The 23,163-nt window shown below is 40.4% G+C and overlaps 1 protein-coding gene across 2 annotated transcripts; it reads left to right on the top strand.

Moving 5' to 3' along the window:
* Positions 1 to 1,322: 1,322 nt before the first annotated feature.
* On the top strand, positions 1,323 to 22,451 carry LOC115192130 (histone acetyltransferase KAT8). Of its 2 annotated transcripts, XM_029750290.1 has the most exons (11): positions 1,324 to 1,702; positions 7,790 to 7,864; positions 8,000 to 8,178; positions 8,343 to 8,396; positions 9,396 to 9,560; positions 10,305 to 10,394; positions 10,648 to 10,788; positions 12,579 to 12,672; positions 13,027 to 13,177; positions 19,015 to 19,169; positions 22,195 to 22,451. In XM_029750290.1, exons 1-11 carry the CDS (start codon positions 1,372 to 1,374, stop codon positions 22,257 to 22,259), a joined length of 1,500 nt encoding a protein of 499 aa, XP_029606150.1. In that variant the 5' UTR covers positions 1,324 to 1,371; the 3' UTR covers positions 22,260 to 22,451. The 2 variants fall into 2 exon arrangements, with proteins under 2 accessions (XP_029606151.1, XP_029606150.1); XM_029750291.1 differs by lacking the exons at positions 19,015 to 19,169; positions 22,195 to 22,451 and adding an exon at positions 14,150 to 14,209 and having other exon boundaries at positions 1,323 to 1,702.
* Positions 22,452 to 23,163: the final 712 nt, after the last annotated feature.

Below are 23,163 nucleotides of genomic sequence, written 5' to 3'. Positions count from 1 at the left end.
CTTTAAGCACCAGCTGTCAGAGCAGCTCACAGATCTCTGCACCTGTACATAGCCCATCTTTAATTTAGCCCAAACTACTACCTCTTCCCCTACTGTATTTATTTATTTTATTTATTTTGCTCCTTTGCACCATATTATTTATATTTTAACTTTTAACTTTCTTCAAACTACAAATCTACCATTCCAGTGTTTTTCTTTCCATACTTTATTTACTTTGCCACCATGGCATTTTCTGCCTTTACCTCCCTTATCTCACATCATTTGCTCACATTGTATATAGTCTTATTTTTTTCTACTGCATCATTGATTGTATGTTGTTTTACTCCATGTGTAACTCGGTGTTTTTGTATGTTGTCGAACTGCTTTGCTTTATCTTGGCCAGGTCGCAATTGTAAATGAGAACTTGTTCTCAACTTGCCTACCTGGTTAAATAAAGGTGAAATAAAAAAATTAATAAAAATATCATGGATGGTCAGGGCTTGCATCCATAGCTCTGTCTATTAGTCTGAGAGTGGTTACATTTCTCCAGGCCCATCCCTCAGCTTTTTACCAAAACAGAGGCGGGGCGACCGTTTTGTTATTATTTCATCTGTGGATTTGCCCTTTAAAAACTGCATATTATCAAAGTGTCACCAACAAAAAGGTAAACAATAGGCCTATAGCAAATGCAGCATATGGCATTAATTTTTTTCACATGTAAATAGCACTTTTCAGTAGTGCTCAAAGAATTCCATTCCATGAGCGCAGCATTTATTTTTCAACTCGAATCAATGAGCCCAATCAGTCCTCTATGACAACAAAAGCATAAATTACGAGGAGGGGTGGCTAATAAGTCCTTAGTTTTGGGGTCATGCTCAGGTAAAACAATTTGGAAAATCAATACTTCCATATTTCCAAGTCCTATTCTTGAAGATCAAGGGGTATAACATTTAATGGAATGAATGGAATTCTGATAGACTTTGGTTTTTAAGGTAAATATATAATTTAATCGTATTATATGTAGTAGAAAGTGATGGGTTAGAAAAGCCTACATAACCAACTCATAAAGTAAAATTTAACATCCATATATGGCCAGCTGTGTAAACTTTAACATTGATTTATCCTGCAATAGATGTCCGTCAATTGGTAACATACAATTTTGTCTTCTAATGCCTCTTATGGGGAAAGTAAGAGGCATTAGTAACGGAATGTAACCAGATTACGTTACTGAGTTTGGGTAATCTCAAAGTTACATTACTGTTACTGTGGGTATATAATCTGATCCTAGATCTGTTAGAAGAGCAACTAGTTTAGAAGAGTCGAGAACGCCCCCCTCTGCACTGCGCAAACTCACATCGTCCGGGGGCAGGCAGTGTTTTGAAATAACACACGATGTCTGCCGGAACAGCGCTAACGACGACCGAGCGTCATATTCGAGACAATAACTACAACAACAATCTGCCAGAGGACCGAATGGACGTTGAACTTGACACAGGACACAACGTAACGGACCGGGAAGAGTTGGACACTGGAATACAAGCCACTTGTTCATCTAACGGCAGTGGCGGGGAGGAGGATGAGTCGGAGGCCATTGATCGGGAAAGAGAAGCCGGGGGCTCGATTCCTCAGCGCAACGGGGGAGGGGTGTTGTTGGGCAGGGAGCAAGAGGTCTCAGTCGAAATCGGAGAGACGTATTTATGTCAGCGAGCCGACAAGACATGGCGTAAGTATTTGTTTATAAGCCAATAATAGTTAGCTACGTTTGAAAGGCTGTGGGGCAGAACACTATTTATCATCAGTGCGTCCTGACTGGTTCTGCATACATCTTCAGACTGATACTAGGCTGGACACGTGACATTTTTAACAACGCTTTTTTTTACAACTAAAACTAGTTCATTGCATCCGCCGTGGAGCCCAGTTTCTTAATTTTTACTATCTGTCCCAACTGCTTGGCGTAGTTTTGAATTAATCGCGAAAAAAACACATTTTAGGGCATTTTTCACCCTGCCAGCTCCTATTAGTTCTACTGAGCACAGTGGCACCAACTCGCTTCCCGAACGTTCTATTCTCAGCCACATTGTTCTAGGTCACAATTCCTGCCTGGCTATTGTTGGCAAAGAGACCTGCCCATATTAAATTCGTAGGCTTACCTCAGTAATTTATTATAATTAACAAGGTTGGGGCTACTTGGTGAGCAAACTCGCTGTTCGCCTGGGTACAAGTTGTTGTTGACCCACAGAGCTAACGATGGCTGGCGCATAGCCATCAAACGTTAAACATTTTCTGCTCGTGGATGGTGTAAACCTAAAAAAAAACATGTCCCTGTCATCTTTTTCAAGATGTGGTCGATTTAAACATCCAGAGGAAATGTTTTAATTAAGAAATAACCATGTTAATGTAGATCTGTAGAAAAACTACCTCAGATTATTAGCCTAGAAAGTGACACGAATGAGTTATTTAGTAACCACAGAAGGCCACAGCCTTAAACTCTAACCCTAGGTATAACTGTTTTAGCCCTTAACCCTTGGGTAGGGTAGCCTAGAATACTTTTAAACTATTTGTGTTATAATATTGTTAGTAAATACCATTATAGTACTAAATAGCATTTTGATTGTTATTTTGTTAATCAAAACCTATGCAAGCATTTAGCTGTTTTTTTGTTGTTCTTTTATGATATTTATTATTGTAAGGCAGAACACTTGATAAACAAGCCACATTTTATTTTTCAAATGTGGTTTGAACTGGGTGTGACATGTGAAAGTCCAACAATTGGATGGGATAGGTGGGGCAGGTTTGAGACTGATCTCAGGAATTAATAAGAAAAATACACTATTTCTCAGCTGCCTCACCAGTGACTTTATGTGAATTAATAACTTTTAATTGCGAACTATTTCCAATAGATGGCAGCATAAAACCACAAAGCATCAATTATAGGCTATAGCAGTAATAAGATTGACATAAAATTGCATGCAACCAAAGACTATATGTCCCATGATTTTCTAAAATGGTCACTCATTACATTACAGGTAGCTATTTATCTCGTATTAGGCCTGTGTTGCTTTTGGGAGAGCAAAAAAATAGTGAATATAGCAGGCATTGAACCCTGGCCAAATAATCACTAGTCGGGTGCGCTAACCTCAACCCTAGTAGACATGCATAATAAAAAGCTCAGTTAACGTATCATATTATGAGTACACAGCCTCGAATAGAAAATCTGACTGCTTCTTCCAGCCCGCCAACAAATTACATCATGCACCCTCACGGTTAGCAAACTTACCTCCAACATGCCGCTCGCGCGAGAAGGCAGAGTGCTCTCTGACAGCACAAGTTTTTGGTGGGGCTTGTTGAGTTGGCTACTTTTGCGAGAAGGCAGAGCGGGTCGATGATGGTTGACGAATTTGACAATGAATGTACTAGGAAAATACGTTTTTGTCGACCAGAGGTGACTGAATTGATGTTCAGGTTTATTGATAATTGTTATGGTAATGAAGTATAATTTCAAAACATGAACAAGTAATAATAAACATGAATTATCATTATATTTCTTCACATCAATCTGTTAAATGCCTCTTGCACTAGCAGTGTGGAAAGGGACAAAGTGCCCGCATTAGTTTTCCTGTGAGGGGAGTGGTGTATCCAAGGAGAGAACTAATCTTCTGAAATTTAATTTGTGGTCTTATACTGCCATCTATTGGAATTATTTAGCAACTGCAGTAGTACTGAATAAATTGAATATCCTTATTAAAATAGTAATTACTCACAATTTTCTAGTTAATTTTATCACGTACAACCATAAAATAACTATTTAAACCATAACAAGGAAACTGTCATAAACACCATACATTTAGGTATGGGTGCCATTATCTGCGAAAGTAACACCCCCTTAACCCCTTAACATATAACTACAGACACTGGACACAGACACTAAAAAAGTTGCTTTTTTAAAATGATAAATCTGGTAGCTCTCAAAAGAGCCTTTGCTTTGCTGAGCAGTTCGTTTTCATGAGTGTGCTGCCTGCCATGTCATCAGAGGAGTAGATCTGTGAATAATGAAATTGAATACATTTTTGCCACGCTTTCACATTGAGGCCTAGTTTACATTTCACATTTTAGTCATTTAGCAGACGCTCTTATCTAGAGCGACTAAGGTTAAGTGGCCTGCTCAAGGGTACATCGACAGATTTTTCACCTAGTTTGTTCGGGGATTCGAACTAGCCACCTTTCAGTTACTGCCAAACGCTCTTAACTGCTAGATTACAAATCACAAAATCTTAAACACAAAAAGGCAAATGGTAGTAGATAAATGGTAAACTGGTTAAATAAAAGACTGTTCTTAGAACTTTCAGACTGTCGTTGTTTTGGGGAAATAGGGACATGTCTGTCTATTTCGTCAAATATCTCAATGTATGTATTTTAATGGTTTGAAGTTCCACACCATTTTAATCAGGATAACCTATTATTTCTAATGATGCATGTTTTTGCAGCTGTATAATGATGTTACCCGTTGCTGGTAGTTAAAACATCAACAACAAAATTACTCATAGAACTGAGGTCGTCCTATTGTTGTTTTTCAAGTCGTACACCATTTTAATCATGGTCATATCCTCTTTCTAATTATATAAGGCCGGGCAGTGTATTCTGCTGGCATTGATCGATAAAGACCAGAAATAGTCACAAGTTGCCATTTTTTTCCCCTTCTTCCTTGTTAAGCAGACATAAGCACACTTGGCACCATTGAGGTGCGGATGTTTACTTTCTACACAAGTTCTTTTTCAGTTTCGTCCTAAGAACAGATTGTAGTGGTAAAATAAAAAAGGTATACCTTTTTTGGTGCCATTTAAGGAAAATGGAATTCTAAGGATCATTGCAGTCAGAAAAGGCTCAGCGAAGGTTTGTTCCAATTCATTTGCTATGGCCTCGCGCTAGTGTTCCAGCTCAACCAACCTTCTTTGGATGTTTTTCAGCCTTGGGTGAATTTTGACTCGTTCTATTGTCCAGCTTACTGATAGAGATAGTCACAATGTTTAACTATGCAGGTTTTTATCTACTTGTTGTTGGTGATCTCAAGATCAAGTTTGCTTTTTGAACATTAGATATGTGAAATTGTGGTTTTGTTTATTGTTTGCATTCAAGGCCATCAAGCTCTATTAGCTGTAAGCGATAGCTAGGCTGGACAATAGAACGAGTCAAAATTCACCCAAGGCTGAAAAATGGCAAAGGAGCGTTGGCTAAGCTGGGAACACTAGCGCGAGCCCATAGCAAATTAATGAAATCGAACGCTCGCAGAGCCTGTTTTGGCTAGAGTGACGATTAGAATTCCATTTAGCCAAAATGGCACCAAAAAATCTATCCCTTTTTATTTTACAACTACAATCTGTTCTTAGGATGAAACTGGAAAAAAACAACTTGTGTAGAAAGGAAACATCCGCACCTCGATGGTGCCATGTGTGTTTATGTCTGCATAACGAGGAAGTAGGGAAACAATTAGGGATGCACAATATATCGGTGAACATATTGGAATCAGACGATATTAGCTAAAAATGCCAACATCGGCATCGGCCCAATGTCTAGTTTAACGCCGATGTGCAAAACTGATGTCAAAGCTGACGTGCATACCTACAGTGGCTTGCGAAAGTGTTCACCCCCTTGGCATTTTTCAATTAGCCTATCAGAAGCTTCTAAAGCCATGACATCATTTTCTGGACTTTTCCATGCTGTTTAACTTCTATGGGCTAGGTGGGACGCTAGCAGGACACAGCCAGGGAAATATCAGGGCGGAAAATTCAAAAACAACAAAATGTCATATTTCAACTTTCTCAAACATACAACTATTTTACACGATTTTAAAGATAAACTTCTCGTTAACCTAACCACATTGTCCGATTTCAAAAAGGCTTTACAGCGAAAGCAAAACATTAGATTATGTTAGGAGAGTACTAAGACAAAAATAATCACACAGCCATTTTCCATGCAAGGACATGTGTCAATAAAACCCAAAACGCAGCTAAATGAAGCACTAACCTTTGATGATCTTCATCAGATGACACTCCTAGGACATTATGTTACACAATACATGTATGTTTTGTTCGATAAAGTTCATATTTATATCCAAAAACAGCATTTTACATTGGCGCGTGATGTTCAGAAAATGTGTTCCCACCAAAACGTCCGGTGAATGTGCACATCAATTTACAAAAATACTCATCATAAACGTTGACAAAATATATAACAATTATTTTAAGAATTATAGATAGACTACCCCTGGATGCAACCGCTGTGTCAGATTTTAAAATAGCTTTACGGAGGAAGAACATTTTTCAATATTCTCAGTACATAGCTCAGCCATCACGGCGAGCTATTCAGACACCTGCCAAGTTCGGGGCAACCTAAACTCAGAATTAGTATTCGAAATATTCTCTTACCTTTGCTAATCTTCGTCAGAATGCTACTTCCACAAGAAATGTTGTTTTTGTTCGAAATAATCCATATTTATGTCCAAATACCTCCATTTTGTTTGTGCGTACAGATCACTTATCCAAAGGCATAACGCGCGAGAGTGGAACGAGAGACGAAAAGTCAAAATGTTCCATTATCGTACTTAGAAGCATGTCAAACGCTGTTTAAAATCAATCTTTATGGTATTTTTAACTTAAAATTGCGATAATATTCCAACCGGACAATAGCATATTCATTCAAGAAGAAAAAGAAGGAACGGTGTGCTCGCGTGACCGCGCATATCCAATCCCTTTGTTGCCAGGCAGACCACTCAGTAACTGAGCTCCTATACTCTGCCCAGTCTAAAGCCTTTCTGAAGGCTTTAGACAGCCAATGGAAGCCTTAGGAAGTGCAACGTCCCCCACAGACACTGTAGCTTCAATAGAGAATCAAAAGAAGAACTATAATTCTCAGACTTTTCACTTCCTGCTTGGATTTTTCTCAGGTTTTTGCCTGCCATATGAGTTCTGTTATACTCAGACACCATTCAAACAGTTTTAGAAACTTCAGAGTGTTTTCTATCCAAATCTACTAATAATATGCATATTCTAGTTTCTGGGCCAGAGTAGTAACCTGTTTAAATTGGGTACGTTTTTCATCCGGCTGTGAAAATACTGCCCCCTAGCCCAGACAGGTTAAAGGCACAGTCAAGTTAGTATATGTTAACTTCTGACCCACTGGAATTGTGATACAGTGAATTATAAGTGAAATAATCTGTCTGTAAACAATTGTTAGAAAATTACGTGTCATGCACAAAGTAGATGTCCTAACCGACTTGCCAAAACTATAGTTTGTTAACAAAAAATGTGTGGAGTGGTTGAAAAACTAGTTTTAATGACTCCAACCTAAGTGTATGTAAACTTCCGACTTCAACTGTATATTTCCCTATAGTAAACAATGGGATGACCTCAGAGTTCCATGATACATTTTTTATTGTTTACATTCTAACTACCAGCAATGTGGGCAGGTCTCATTACCAACAATAGCAAAGCACAATAAGCTGGGAATAGAACGTTCGGAAAGTGAGTTGGTGCCACGGTGCTTAATAGGAGCTGGAACGGTGAACAATTCCCTAAAATAAGGCAGTTTTTTTCATGATTTCTTCAAAACTACAGCAAACAGCTGGGACATATGGTAATATTATGAAACTGGGCTCTGCGGCAGATGCAATGTACTCGTTTTTATCAGAAAAAAAAGCATTGTTAAAAATGTAATGTGTCCTGCCCTACTATATCTAGCTAGATGTGCTTTTTCCAGAGATAGCTACAGTTAAATCAGTAAAACTCAACCTCTTTTTCTTTTCTTCTTTTTTCAGATTCTGCTGAGGTTATCCAGTCCAGGCTGAACGAACAGGAGGGCAGAGAGGAGTTCTACGTACACTATGTTGGATGTGAGTGGGACACACACAGCACTTCCATTCTCCTCCATCTTTTCATACACCTCTCCTTCTACTTTCCTCCACCTCCCTTTTATCATTTCTTCCTTCTCCGCCAACCCTCTCTCTATCTCTCCCCTGGGCCTGTAGTTAACAGACGTCTGGATGAGTGGGTGGGCAAGGCTCGCCTGGCACTGACCAAGACGGCGAAGGACGCAGTGACAAAAATCGCTGAGGGTGGTGGAGGGGGCGACCTGGGGGAGCAGCCCGAAAGGAAGATCACCCGCAACCAGAAACGCAAACATGATGAGATCAACCATGTGCAGAAGGTAGGCTAGTGCAGGAGGTTCTAGACTACATACCCCAACAGCGGTGGATCATATCCCCATTGTCAATTTCTAAACTGTTCTTCTGTCAGTCAGATTAGTTAGATTCCGATATTAAATGGGCTCCCTCTGTTCTGTTTTCTAATCGAACTCCTCTTTCCCGCCAGACGTACGCAGAGATGGACCCCACCACAGCTGCCCTGGAAAAGGAGCATGAGGCGGTAAGCGTGTGTAGCTATAATGTTATGCACTTTTTGATATACAGTACCAGTCAAAAGTTTGGACACCTATTCATTCCAGGGTATTATTTTGTATTTTCTACATTGTACAATAATAGTGAAGACATCAAAACTATGAAATGACATGCATGGAATCATGTAGTAACCAAAAAAGGGTTAAACAAATGAAAATATATTTTATATTTGAGATTCTTCAAAGTAGCCACCCTATGCCTTGATGACCGCTTTGCTCCCTCTTGGAATTTTCTCAACCAGCTTCATGAGGTTGTCACCTGGAATGCATTTCAATTAACAGTTGTGCCTTGTTAAAAGTTAATTTTGTGTAATTTCTTTCCTCCTTAATGCGTTTGAGCCAATCACTTGTGTTGTTTACATTTACATTTACGTCATTTAGCAGACGCTCTTATCCAGAGCGACTTACAAATTGGTGCATTCACCTTATGATATCCAGTGGAACAACCACTTTACAATAGTACATCTATATCTTTTTTGGGGGGAGGGTGGGGTTAGAAGGATTACTTAATCCTATCCCAGGTATTCCTTAAAGTGGTGGGGTTTCAGGTGTCTCCGGAAGGTGGTGATTGACTCCGCGTTGTGACAAGGTAGGGGTGGTATACAGAATATAGCCCTATTTGGTAAAAGACCAAGTCCATATTATGTCAAGAACAGCTAAAATAAGTAAACAGAAACAACAGTCCATCATTACCTTAAGACATGAAGGTCAGTCAATCTGGTCAATCAATACGCCATCCCATCTGGTTTGTTTTTAGTGGGACATCATTTGTTTTTCAACAGGACGATTGAAAATAATAGTGATGTCTTCACTATTATTCTACATTGTAGGAAATAGTAAAAATAAAGAAAAACCCTTGAATAAGTACGTGTGCCAAACTTTTGACTCGTACTGTATGTAGTTGTAAGACTATACAATTCCTAGAGAAGGGGGGGAAGTAAAAATGTGTCCTTGCCTCTCTCTCCCAGATCACTAAAGTGAAGTACGTGGACAAGATCCAGATTGGAAACTTTGAGATTGACGCCTGGTACTTCTCCCCATTCCCAGAGGACTACGGCAAGCAGCCCAAGCTGTGGATCTGCGAGTACTGCCTCAAGTACATGAAGTACGAGAAGACCTTCAGATACCACCTGGTCGGTGACTGTCAGCTTCAACAGCTTAAAAGCACTGTTAGCTTCAGCATTGCTGTTGTCTTTCATTACCATCTACCATTGGAGACTAGCACTTCTATTTTACCAAAAGCTTTGAACCATATACTATTGTTTCATCCTTCTCCACCTCTATTTCTGTTAAGAGAATTTTGTTCTCAATGTTCTTAAACTGAACTTTAATTAAACTACTCAGTCTGCATTCCAGAATTTGTAAGATTCTGGTTGAATGAAACAGACGGAGTCCCAGCTTACAATAGTCAAAATGTTTATTCACGAGGGCTCTGAAGTCCATTATACAAAGACATCCATTTTATAGTTCACTTCATATCCTACGCACATACATACACACAAACAGTAGATATCCTACGCCATACATACACACAAACAGTAGGTGAGTTGTGTGCTTCTCCACAGTTCTCACCACTGTGTATCACTACCCAGCGCTGTCCGTTCCATTCCCCAGAGATTAGAGAAACCTTGAGAAGTACTCCCTGTCCTATCATAAGTTTCTCAGAGTCCTAGCCAGGTCGAGCCAAACACAGTCTCTATTGTTCTCGGTATTTTCTTCGGCACACGCATACACACATTTATCTCCCTCCCAGTCCAACCTAGTTGGACTTATGTTTAATACTTTAATTATTCATTATACATTTTCTTTAAACATAAAATCTTTTATCAATTTCCTCTCTACCTTTCCTTTCCTCCTCACTCTATCTGTTCCTCCAGTCCCAATGTCAGTGGAGGCAGCCTCTTGGGAAAGAGATCTACAGGCGGAGCAACATCTCTGTGTACGAAGTGGACGGACGCGACCACAAGGTAAGAACACAGGAGACAGGACCAAACCACAGAGAATTACCCCAAACTGCCCCGAAAGCAATTTAAACAGGTCTTAGTTAACTGGGAACAAGAACAACCTAGACCTTTCAACTTAAGTCTTGGGGGTACCCCTAATTTGCATATGTTTGTTCCAGCACTAACATAACTGACTCATCTTCATTGAGCATCTGCAAGATGTATTAAAATGAACAAACCCACTGACGGTAATACTGACCCTTGTCTCTTTCTGTAGATCTACTGCCAGAACCTGTGTCTACTGGCCAAGCTCTTCCTGGACCACAAGACGCTGTACTTTGACGTGGAGCCTTTTGTCTTTTACATTCTGACTGAAGTCAACAGGCAGGGAGCACACATAGTGGGATACTTCTCCAAAGTAAGTACTGGTCCCAGTACAGGGATAGGGATATCTGTGGCTGCTTGTCCAAAGTAAAAAATGTATAAACTCAGCAAAAAAATAAAGGTCCCTTTTTCAGGACCCTGTCTTTCAAATATAATTTGAAAAAATCCAAATAACTTCACAGATCTTCATTGTAAAGGGTTTAAACCCTGTTTACCATGCTTGTTCAATGAACCATAAACAATTAATGAACATGCACCTGTGGAACGGTCGTTAAGACACTAACAGCTTACAGACGTTTGACAATTAAGGTCACAGTTATGAAAACTTAGAACACTAAAGAGGCCTTTCTACTGACTCTGAAAAACACCAAAAGAAAGATGCCCAGGGTCCCTGCTCATCCGCGTGAACGTGCCTTAGGCATGCTGCAAGGAGGCATGAGGATTGCAGATGTGGCCAGGGCAATAAATTGCAATGTCTTCACTGTGAGACGCCTAAGACAGCGCTACATGGAGACAGGACGGACAGCTGATCGGCCTCGCAGTGGCAGACCACGTGTAAAAACACCTGCACAGGATCGGTACATCCGAACATCACACCTGCGGGACAGGTACAGGATGGCAACAACACTAGGAACGCACAATCCCTCCATCAGTGCTCAGACTGTCCTCAATAGGCTGAGAGAGGCTGGACTGAGGGCTTGTAGGCCTATTGTAAGGCAGGTCCTCACCAGACATCACCGGCAACAACGGGCACAAACCCACCGTCGCTGGACCAGACAGGACTGTCAAAAAGTGCTCTTCACTGACGAATCGCAGTTTTGTCTCACCAGGGGTGATGGTCGGATTCGCGTTTATCGTCGAAGGAATGAGCGTTACACCGAGGCCTGTACTCTGGAGCGGGATCGATTTGGAGGTGGAGGGTCCGTCATGGTCTGGGGCAATGTGTCACAGCATCATCGGACTGAGCTTGTTGTCATTGCAGGCCATCTCAACGCTGTGCGTTACAGGGAAGACATCCTCCTCCCTCATGTGGTACCCTTCCTGCAGGCTCATCCTGACATGACCCTCCAGCTTGACAATGCCACCAGCCATACTGCTCATTCTGTGTGTGATTTTGTGCAAGACAGGAATATCAGTGTTCTGCCATGGCCAGCGAAGAGCCCGGATCTCAATACCATTGAGCATGTCTGGACCTGTTGGATCGGAGGGTGAGGGCTAGTGCCATTCCCCCCAGAAATGTCCGGGAACTTGCTGGTGCCTTGGTGGAAGAGTGGGGTAACGTCTCACAGCAAGAACTGGCAAATCTGGTGTAGTCCATGAGGTGGAGACGCGCTGCAGTACTTAATGCAGCTGGTGGCCACACCAGATACTGACTGTTACTTTTGATTTTGACCCCCCTTTGTTCAGGTACAGATTATTCAATTTCTGTTAGTCACATTTCTGTTAGTCACATGTCTGTGGAACTTGTTTATTAAATAAACTGAAGTAAACAATAAAAAAAATTAAAAAATTGAAAATAGAAAATAACAATTTAAAGAGCAACAATAAAATAACAGTAACGAGGCTATATACAGGGGGTACCGGTACAGAATCAATGTGCTGGGGCACATTGAGGTAATGTGTACATGTAATGCAAATAGTCCGGGTAGCCATTTGGTTATCTGTTCAGAAGTCTTATGGCTTGAAGGTAGAAGCTGTTAAGAATCCCTTTTGACCTAAAAATCTCTCATGTCAAATCTGAATGAAATTGTTCATTGTTTTAGGTGAACGGATAACTGGTATAGTGTAGGCCTATAAAAGATGAGCTTGTTGTCTGTTCCACAGGAGAAAGAGTCTCCAGATGGGAATAACGTGGCGTGTATCCTCACCCTCCCACCCTACCAGCGTAGAGGATACGGAAAGTTCCTCATAGCCTTCAGTGAGTGGGATACACACACACTGGAGCTGGGCAATATGGACAAAATATTATTCTAAATTGACAATTATCAGGTTAACGATAAATTGTGCGTTAAGTTAATACAATTATTAAGCACCATTTATTTTATTATACCCCTTAAACTACTACTTTGAATGTTAACAATTTTCCCGCCAGCTTAGGCCTATTCCATTTCAAACTTCACATTTCTAGTAAAGGCTACTTATCATTATTATCAATATTCGTAAAATGTTGTTTATACATGGCTGGTTTGGTTGGTGACGATCAATTTTGGTTTATCGTCCCAGCTCTAACACACACTATCACACGTGCTCTCTCTCTTTCTCTCCCCCCCAGGTTATGAGCTGTCTAAATTGGAGAGTACGGTGGGTTCTCCGGAGAAGCCCCTGTCAGACCTGGGCAAGCTGAGCTACAGGAGCTACTGGTCCTGGGTGCTGCTGGAGATCCTCAGGGACTTCAGGGGCACGCTTTCCATCAAGGACCTCAGGTACACACAGACAAGTAACTATTTTCACCTCACCATAAATACATTTTCATGTACAGTACCAGTCAAAAGTTTGGACACACCTACTCATTCCAGGGTTTTTTGTTTTGACTATTTTCTACATTGTAGACTAGCAGTGAAGACATCAAAACTATGAAATAACACATATGGAATCATGTGCCTTGTTAAAAGTTATTTTGTGGAATTTCTTTCATTCTTAATGCGTTTGTGCCAATCACTTGTGTTGTGACAAGGTAGGGGTGGTATACAGAAGATAGCCCTATTTGGTAAAAGACCAAGTCCATATTATGGCAAGAACGGCTAAAATAAGCAAAGAGAAATGACAGTCCATTACTTTAAGACATGAAGGTCAGTCAATTCGGAAAATTTCAAGAAGCCATCAAGCGCTATGATGAAACTGGCTCTCACGAGGACTGCCCCAGGAAAGGAAGATCCAAAGTTACCTCTGCTGCAGAGGATAAGTTTATGAGAGTTATCAGCCTCATAAATTGCAGCCCAAATAAATGCTTCAGAGTTCAAGTAACAGACACATCTCAACATCAATTGTTCAAAGGAGACTTTGTGAATCAGGCCTTCATGGTCGAATTGCTGCAAAGAAACCACTACTAAAGGACACCAATAGAAAGAAGAGACTTGCTTGGGCCAAGAAACATGAGCAATGGACATTAGACCGGTAGAAATCTGTCCTTTGGTCTGATGAGTCCAAATTTGAGATTTTTGGTTCCAACCCCTGTGTCTTTATTAGACGCAGAGTAGGTGAACCGATGATCTCAGCATGTGTGGTTCCCACCGTGAAGCTTGGAGGATGTGTGGGCGTTCTTTGCTGGTGAAACTGTCAGTGATTTATTTTGAATTCAAGGCACAATGAACCAGCATGGCTACAATAGCATTCTGCAGTGATACGCCATCCCATCTGGTTTGCACTTAGTTCCGCTATCATTTGTTTTTCAACAGGACAATGACCGAAATCACACCTCCAGGCTGTGTAAGGGCTGTTTGACCAAGAAGGAGAGAGATGGAGTGCTGCATCAGATGACCTGGCCTCCACAATCACCCGACCTCAACTCAATTGAGATGAGTTGGACCGCATAGTGAAGTAAAAGCAGCCAACAAGTGCTCCGCATGCAGTGGTTGCTCCACTAAAAGTTTTGCGATTATGCTGCGGTACTTAGAGGTAATTTGTGGTTTAGTACGATACCCTACGCCACCACTTCATTGCTCCAGACCAGCGCAAGGAGGAGTTAGAGCGCTGATTATGCTTTTGGGTCCAACTGTGTCTTGACAATGAATGGGTAACATAAACCTAAATAGAAACTGTTAATTGTGCACGACTTCAGTATTACTTACTAAAACTGTTGTTACACTAAGGTTTTTATTTTGTTAGGATTATTTTGCTCTTACTGTAGTAGTGTAGCCCACTCCCGACCGGTCACGTTGTACAGCGTCTGCGTGGCGCAACGGTCTAAGACACTGCATTGCAGTGCAAGCTGTGTTACTACAGATGTTGGTTCAATACCCGTGCCGGCCTCGACTGGGAGACCCATGAGATGACTGTAGGTTTTTGGTTTCTCTCCCTTTAAAAACAGAAATAAATAATTCTAAATAACAAACTGGATTTATTTCCAAATTAGTAACATTGTCACATCCCATGTTCAAGAATGGCCTTTTTCTCGCTCATTTTACAGTATTTGAAAACTAAATCATGTCCAAAATATTTTTTTTTTTAAACAGTGATTATTATTTTATAATTATTTTAAAGCCCCTTGGATATTCTCACAGATTATATTATTAACCCTGTTATTAGCAGGACAATATATATTGGTCCCGAGTTTTGCACAATGGGATTGCCTTGCAGTTCTTCAGCTGTATCCACTGAAAGTGTTCAAGGCACGAGGGCAGGGGGCACGGGATGGGCCACAGAGCTGCGCACAGAGACGGACCTAGCCCATGGAGAAGGGAGGGGGGGTGGACCCCCACACCACCACACTGGGTAGCACAGAGCAACACTTTAAGGGGCATTGCACTAATAATGGCGCTGACTAGGGAAACGTTGCCGCTGTTCTTAGTGCCAGTCTGCACGTTCAAACTAAAACAATGTAACTAATAATGACATCTTCATGCTTTCGTTAATAAAATTATGCTAAAAATATTTAGTTATGATTCCATAACGAATTACTATGGGAATAAATATCACTGAATTACAGAAATATTGGAACAAAGTTGTCTAATGAAGGTAAACAAATTGTTGCTTACTGGAAAAAATACTCTTTCAAACACACACGGCCACGTTGCACAGCACCATTATGGCTATTAGCAGGTAGCTGGACAATAGACTTGCCTAGAAGTTGGGTAGGGTTAGAATTCTATGTATTCTATTCTATGTAATTCTATGTATTCAAATGTATTTCTTAGTTAGGTTGACTGTATCACAACTGGCCGGGATTGGTTGCAATTTCAGTTTAATCCACCAGAAAAGACAATAATAATACTTTTTGTTGTATTATTTGTTTTATATATTACATCTGACCGTGATTGGGAGTCCCATTGGGCGGCGCACAATTGGCTCAGTGTTTCTCTTCCTCTGCAAACAGAATTAAATATTTTGGCCTTTACAAATATTATTTTGGCCTTTATTCAGATTACAATCGCTCTTTCATTTAAAAAAAAAAAAAACAAACAAACAAAATATTGTTATATTATCAAGTTGATGACAGTCATATAGCCGGCACCTACACAAAACTGAGTGACTCACTCATTCATGGCTTTGGATCAAAATAAATAAGTACCAACATTCTTTCTGAGTCTTTAATAAAGAAATGTTTTGGTTATCCTGACCTGGACACCATGTACAGTATTATAATAGCCCATTTTGATACTTTGTGGATGGGGCCTCCCCAGTGGCGTAGCTAAGTCACCACATCACAATGCAAAATGCGTTGCTACAGGTACCCGTGCCGGCCGCCACCGGGAGACCCATGAGACGGCTTTTGGTTTTAATTTAAAATCCTCCAATCCTCTATATGTAATTATTGGAGGAGAGTCAGGTCATATTTTTTGATATACTGTAGGCCTACCATAGGCGATATGAGTCTCACTAGTGTTGAGTAATGTACTGTTAAATGTGGTGTAGGTCTTATTTATTTAAAGAGCATATTGAAGTTAGAAGCAATAGGATTTGAAGCAATAGCCTACAACTATTTTAGCACCGTTTCACGCTGCTCTGAGACATGCATGGTCACTGGTCTTGATAAATCAATGCGATTTTTATTTTGACTGCATCTCCATTTGGGTATTGGTTAGACTACAATTATGGTGTAGAAATGTTATGCTCTTAGTGTAACCTTTTATTTAACTAGGCAAGTCAGTTAAGAACAAATTCTTATTTACAAGGACAGCCTACTCCTTCCTCCCCGTCGGGGAATTCAATCCCAGTCTCCCGCGTGCCCGCACGACACGAGATTCTTTAGCTAAATAGCCAAGTACTGTTTTCTACTCCCAACGCTGTACAGCGCCATATTTTCCGTTCCATCCTAATGGAAACCCAGGAGGGTTTTTCGTTTTTCTTGGAATAAAAACACCATAATATTAACCCCTGTGCGGCGACGGACATCCAGCGAAAAATCTTATCGCCATTAGCATAACAAAATGTAATAATTTTTTTTTTTCAATTTTTTTTCAAATTATATCGTTTTATAGATACACCTCTCCTGAATCGAACCACGTTGTCCGATTTTCAAAAAGGCTTTACAGCAAAAGCAAAACATTAGATTATGTTAGAGGAGTATATCGTAAAAGTAGCCACACATCCATTTTCTGACCAACCACATGCATCACAAATAACCAAAAAAACAGCTAAATGCAGCACTAACCTTTGACAATCTTCATCAGATGACACACCTAGGACATCATGTTACACAATACATGCATTCTTTTGTTCGATAAAGTTCATATTTATATATAAAAACAGCATTTTACATCGGTGCGTAACGTTGACTAACTATTTTCCCTCCAATGCATCCGATGAAACAGCGCTACAATTTACTAAATTTACTATTCGAAAACATTTTTAAAATGTAATATTGTCATTCTAAGATTTATAGATGAATATCTCTTGAAAGCACCTGTAATGCCAGATTTAAAAATAACTTTACTGGGTAATCACACTTTGCGATAAAAGGGGATGCGATACTCAGAACAATAGGCTAGCAATACTGGTCAGCGCCATCTTGGAACAATCGCATATCAAATCTAGTCTTGTATACTATTGTCAATAATCCCTTACCTTTGATTATCTTCATCCTTAGACACTTCCAGGAATCCCAGGCCCACAACAAATGTGTTTTCGTTCGAAAAAGTTCATCCTTTATGTTCCATTAGCTTGTTGTTGTTAGCGCGTTCTGAAGGCTGCACCAAAAGTTCCGACGTGCACGGGGCTACTCTTTCAACAAAATGCATTTTTTTCTTATTTAGGTTCGTTCAAACATGTCAAATGTTGTATAACATAAATCTTTAGGGCGTTTTTCAACTAGAGCTCCAATAAGATTCGAGGGGGACGATTGCATTGTGTTTCAAAACATTTCGAAAGGGGAGGGTAGCTAGGGGCGCCGGCGTCATAATGGTGATGGCCCTCTCCGTGTGACCACGTTCCACAGCGTGTCATTCTGTCAGTTTTCACAGTAGAAGGCTCAAATCACTTTGTAAAGACTGGGGACATCTAGTGGAAGCAATAGGAAGTGCTCAATGAACCATAGCTCACGGTGTGATTAATAGGCAACGTGATGAAGTTGAGTCCGCAATTCAGAATTCCACTTCCTGTTTCGATCTGTCTCGGGGTTTTGACTGCCATATGAGTTCTGTTATACTCACAGACACCATTCAAACAGTTTTAGAAACTTTAGGGTGTTTTCTATCTACAAGTATTAATTATATGCATATCCTAGCTTCTGAGTTTGAGTAGTAGGCCGTTTAAAATGGGCACTAATTTTTTTCTAAATGCGCTGTGGCGCCCCCTATCCTAGGCGACCGTCAAGAGGTTAAGCAACATTTCTTAAAATCAGTCCCATATACTATGTTCTTATAAAAAATGTTTTAAATTCTCTAGTACAGCCACTACTGAAGGCCATCCAATGCCAGTCAAAGATGCCCTCTGGTGGTCAAACTAGCACTAACTTGCATTAATGGTACCAGTGGTTGGCACTTAAATAACATGCCATAGAATTCTGAGGCACCACGCAAGCTGTGCTGCAGTACGCAGCAACTTTTAAAGGACGAACATCTCTGGGAATTCCTTCAAGACTGTTGGGGAAAGCATTCCAGGAGACTACCTCATGAAGCTGGTTGAGAGAATGCCACAGTGTGCAATGCCGTCAAGGCAAAGGGTGGCTACTTTGAAGAATCTCAAGTATAAAATATATTTTGATTGTTTTAACACTTTTTTGGTTACTACCTGATTCCGTATGTGTTATTTCATAGTTTGGAGTCTTCGCTATTATTCTACAATGTAGAAAATAGTGTATAGATATAGATATATATATAGATATATATATATATATATATATATATATATATATATATATATATATATATATATAGATATATAGATATATAGATATATAGATATATATATATATATAGATATATAGATATATAGATAGATATAAAATAAATAAATAAACTTCAATGAATAGGTGTCTAAACTTTTGACTGGTACTGTATGTGAATATCCATCCACTTGCACATCCACAACATAGGTACACCTGCATTCACTTGACCTCACACACACTCAGCCCCAGATTATCATTGCTCTCCTCCCTCCACAGTCAGATGACCAGTATTACCCAGGGTGACATCATCAGTACGCTGCAGTCCCTCAACATGGTGAAATACTGGAAGGGCCAGCACGTCATCTGTGTCACGCCCAAACTGGTTGAGGAACACCTCAAGAGCGCCCAGTACAAGAAGCCGCCAATCACAGGTAGACATGTTTCCTTTTGACGTCTCATAGGCTCCATCCCAAATGACACCTTATTCCCTACACTACTGTTCAAAAGTTTGGGGTCACTTAGAAATGTCCTTGTTTCTGAAAGAAAAGCAAAAAAATCTGTCCATTAAAATAACATCAAATTGATCCGAAATACAGTGTAGACATTGTTAATGTTGTAAATCACTATTGTAGCTGGAAACGGCAGATTTCTTTTAATGGAATATCTACATAGGTGTACAGAGGCCCATTATCAGCAACCATCACTCCTGTGTCCCAATGGCACGTTGTGTTAGCTAATCCAAGTTAATCATTTTAAAAGGCTAATAATCGAACCCACAAAAAAGGTTGCTGGTTTGACTCCCTGATATGAGTACTTGAAAAATCTGACAATGTACCCTTGAGCAAGGCACTAATTGCTCCAGGGTTGCAGTCAATAATGGCAAGCTCTGATCCCACTCTCCGAGGGTGTTTCAGGGACATGCAGAAAACAAATGTCCAATTAACATGCGTATAATACACAGTACATGTGTAAAATAGAACAAATGTAAGCACCCACTGTTAATAATAATAATAATAATATCATCCCCTATATATGGAATAGGGTGCCATTTGGGACAAACCCCTAGTCTCCTCCTTACTGAGTACTTATCTGAAAGGACTTGATAAGTGAAAGCTAGGAGGAAAACAGATTTTGAAGACTTGTGGGTCCCACCACAGCCACATCTCTCTCCTTCTTTCTCCCAGTCACACACACTCCTGTTTCTCACAGTTCTCTTTGACTTGGCACAGCTGGGGGGAGGGTGTGTGTTTGCATTAATGTGTATAAAGTAGTGCGGAGCTAATTGACAGATGTCGGTTCAATTATTTGGATTTCATTTAGTTGGGTTTTTGTATGTGCGCTGAATGCGCAGTTTTGTCTAGAGATAAATCAGATCAAACCTGAACTGTGCGATGTAGTAGGGGGTTGTAGTTTTCAACAGGCCAATATTCTACATAGTTTAGCGCAGAAAATGTGGTAGAGGGAGGGAAGAGACAGACGGTATTTTCCACTTCATATTAGCTAGACAAATGAAAAGTAAAGTTTCAATTTGCTAGTCCGTCGAGCGTTCTCCCGCTAGAATGAACAATATGCATATTCTAGTGATCTGTTGATAGGATTGGTGCCTGACCAGGAACAAATTGAGCAATGACAGGGAAATGCGGAGGAGGGGAAGCGAGAGAGTTCACTCTCTCCAAAATATGCGTGTCTATGGGCTTATTTTGGAGCAAAGCTTGTCGCGTGCCTTCCTGCCTTTGGGACAACGACCCCCATTGTTAGGGCGGAGACATGAGCATTTCATCATTATTTACAGATCTGCAATTGCAGTCAAATTTCTTTACACAGCGAAGGGAGAAGGCATGATGCTCTTGAATTTGCACGTCCCATGTAATGATGAGTCAATCAACATCGTGGTGGATAGTAGGTTATTGACTATGCATTGATTGACAATTGAAGAGCAAGTGTTGACTAGTTTTTAAAGGGTGTCGAACTGACTGAATAAAGTTGATCTCCTATATCCCTTGGCCATAAATCATGCTACTGTGGTTATACAGTGCCTTCGGAAAGTATTCAGACCCCTTGACTTTTCCTACATTCTGTTATGTTATAGCCGTATTGTAAAGTGGATTAAATAAATTAAAATCCTCAGCAATCTACACACAATACCCCATAATGATAAAGCGAAAACAGGTTTAGAAATGTTTGCAAATGTATTCAAAATAAAAACTGATACCTTATTTACAAAAGTATTCAGACCCTTTGCTATAAATGGAAGAAGAAGACTCCTCCTAGAGCTGGCCGCCCGGCCAAACTGAGCAGTCAGGGGAGAAGGGCCATGGTCAGGGAGGTGACAAAGAACAGAGCTCCAAAGTTCCTCAATGGAGATGGTTGTCCTTCTGGAAGGTTCTATCTCTGCAGCACTCCGACAATCAGAACTTTATGGTAGAGTGGCCAGATGGAAGCCACTCCTCAGTAAAAGGCACATGACATCCTGCTTTGGGGTTTGCTAAAATGCACCTAAAGACTCTCAGACCATGAGAAACAACATTCTCTGGTCTGACGAAACCAAGATTGAACTCTGGCCTGAATGCCAAGCGTCATGTCTGGAGGAAGCCTGGCACCATCCCTATGGTGAAGCATGGTCGTGGCAGCATCATGCTGTGTGGTGTTTTTCAGCGGAAGGTACTGGGAGACTAGTAGGATCGAGGTAAAGATGAACGGAGAAAAGTACAGAGATCCTTAATGAGTGCTCAGGGCCTCAGACTGGGGTGAAGAATCACCTTCCAAAAGGATAACAACCCTAAGCACACATGTAAAATAGTGATTTTTGTCAGATCGCATAGGCAGCAGCACTTTAGAGATAAGATGACGACTTGGAATGAAATGATAAAGTCATAAAACAAATGTAATATTCACAGCTGAAATATTTTATTGAAGTGAATAAATGATGTGTGTGATAAGCAGTAATGGGCCGTCACTACCATCATGGGACTTTTTATTAATTGTTTTATTCTGTTACAGCATTCCACCCACATTGTGCATTGTGCATTGAAAGTTAAAAAAAAAAAATTAAGGTATTTTTTTGTTGTTGTAATAGTACCGAAACCAAACCAACCTCAAAGCAGTAATCGCTCAGCACTAGTATACAGTTGTCTCTTGAGGATATCATTTTACATTTCATTTACATTTACATTTTAGTCATTTAGCAGACACTCTTATCCAGAGCGACTTACAGTAGTGAATGCATACATTTCATTTCATACATTTCATTAAAAAAAATTCTGTGCCGGCCCCCCCGTGGGAATCGAACCCACAACCCTGGCGTTGCAAACACCATGCTCTACCAACTGAGCTACAGGGATATCATAGTGTTACTCTCTGTCAATATGTGTGTGTATGCGGGGCTCGTCCATGTACGTCACGTGTGTGTGTGTGAGAGGGAGAGAGACCCTGACCAGAATGTTTCTGTCTCCTCAGTTGACACCGTGTGTCTGAAGTGGGCCCCGCCCAAACATAAGCAAGCCAAGTTCTCCAAGAAGTGAGGGAAGGTGCTAGTGACATCATACCAGACCACCCAACCAACCAACACACGCATGGTATTCGTTCTCCAATTCCCTTCTTCCCTCCACTTGTTCTTTGTCCCCAGTTTAAACTATTTGTTGTGAAGAGGAACCAATATGTACATTACTAGCGTCTTTTTTCTGCTTTTTTAAATAAACAAGAATATTGATTCACTTGGGTGGTCTTTTTTCTTTCCTTTAACTTAGTGATTTGTACTGACAATTTCTACTCAATAGCAGTGTTTCTCCTAGATATATTTTTCCCTTGGTGGGGTGCAAAGGCACCTGAAGCAACTACTATGAAGACTGAGTGAAGACTACTCCTATATGCTTTGAAAATGCTGGTAATAACAATCAGGGATGCAATAAAAAAACGGTCAGTATTGTTATTGATTTTTTTTTTTTAAATGACAATGGTATTATATGGCGCACAGTTGTTACTCAATTGTGTAAAGTGATATGACATGAAGTGAGAGAAGGCAGTTGGTATTAGATTTCACATGGCGGCTTTAAGTATTTTCTCAACAAATTTCCATAAGGCTCTTGCCTTGACGACTTTGTCTATATTGTCATGGTGATAATAAGACGTTTTAAAGGAATTGAATGGGAGAGTGTTGTGTTAGAGCAAAAAGCCTGCAAACCTACCTGAATACCGGTAGACTTACTTTGCCTGGCTACTCATCCACATCGCTCCGGCCAACTGACACTTCTCCACGATGAGTCTGGATTTGCCTCCTCGGCAATTTCTAGAATGCGAGCACATTCTGATTGGTCCCAGAAACCGATGGGTTTGGCCAAAGCCGGCCTACATGATGTTTTCAACTTTGATACTCTTATTGGTTAGATTTGTTAGACGATCCAATAGCTGATGAATTTGTTTTGTACA

The sequence above is a fragment of the Salmo trutta genome, chromosome 4 (assembly GCF_901001165.1).
Source record: "Salmo trutta chromosome 4, fSalTru1.1, whole genome shotgun sequence".
Taxonomy (NCBI): domain Eukaryota; kingdom Metazoa; phylum Chordata; class Actinopteri; order Salmoniformes; family Salmonidae; genus Salmo; species Salmo trutta.
Note: the sequence above shows the minus strand (reverse complement) of the source record. Positions and strands in the feature narration are given on the sequence as shown.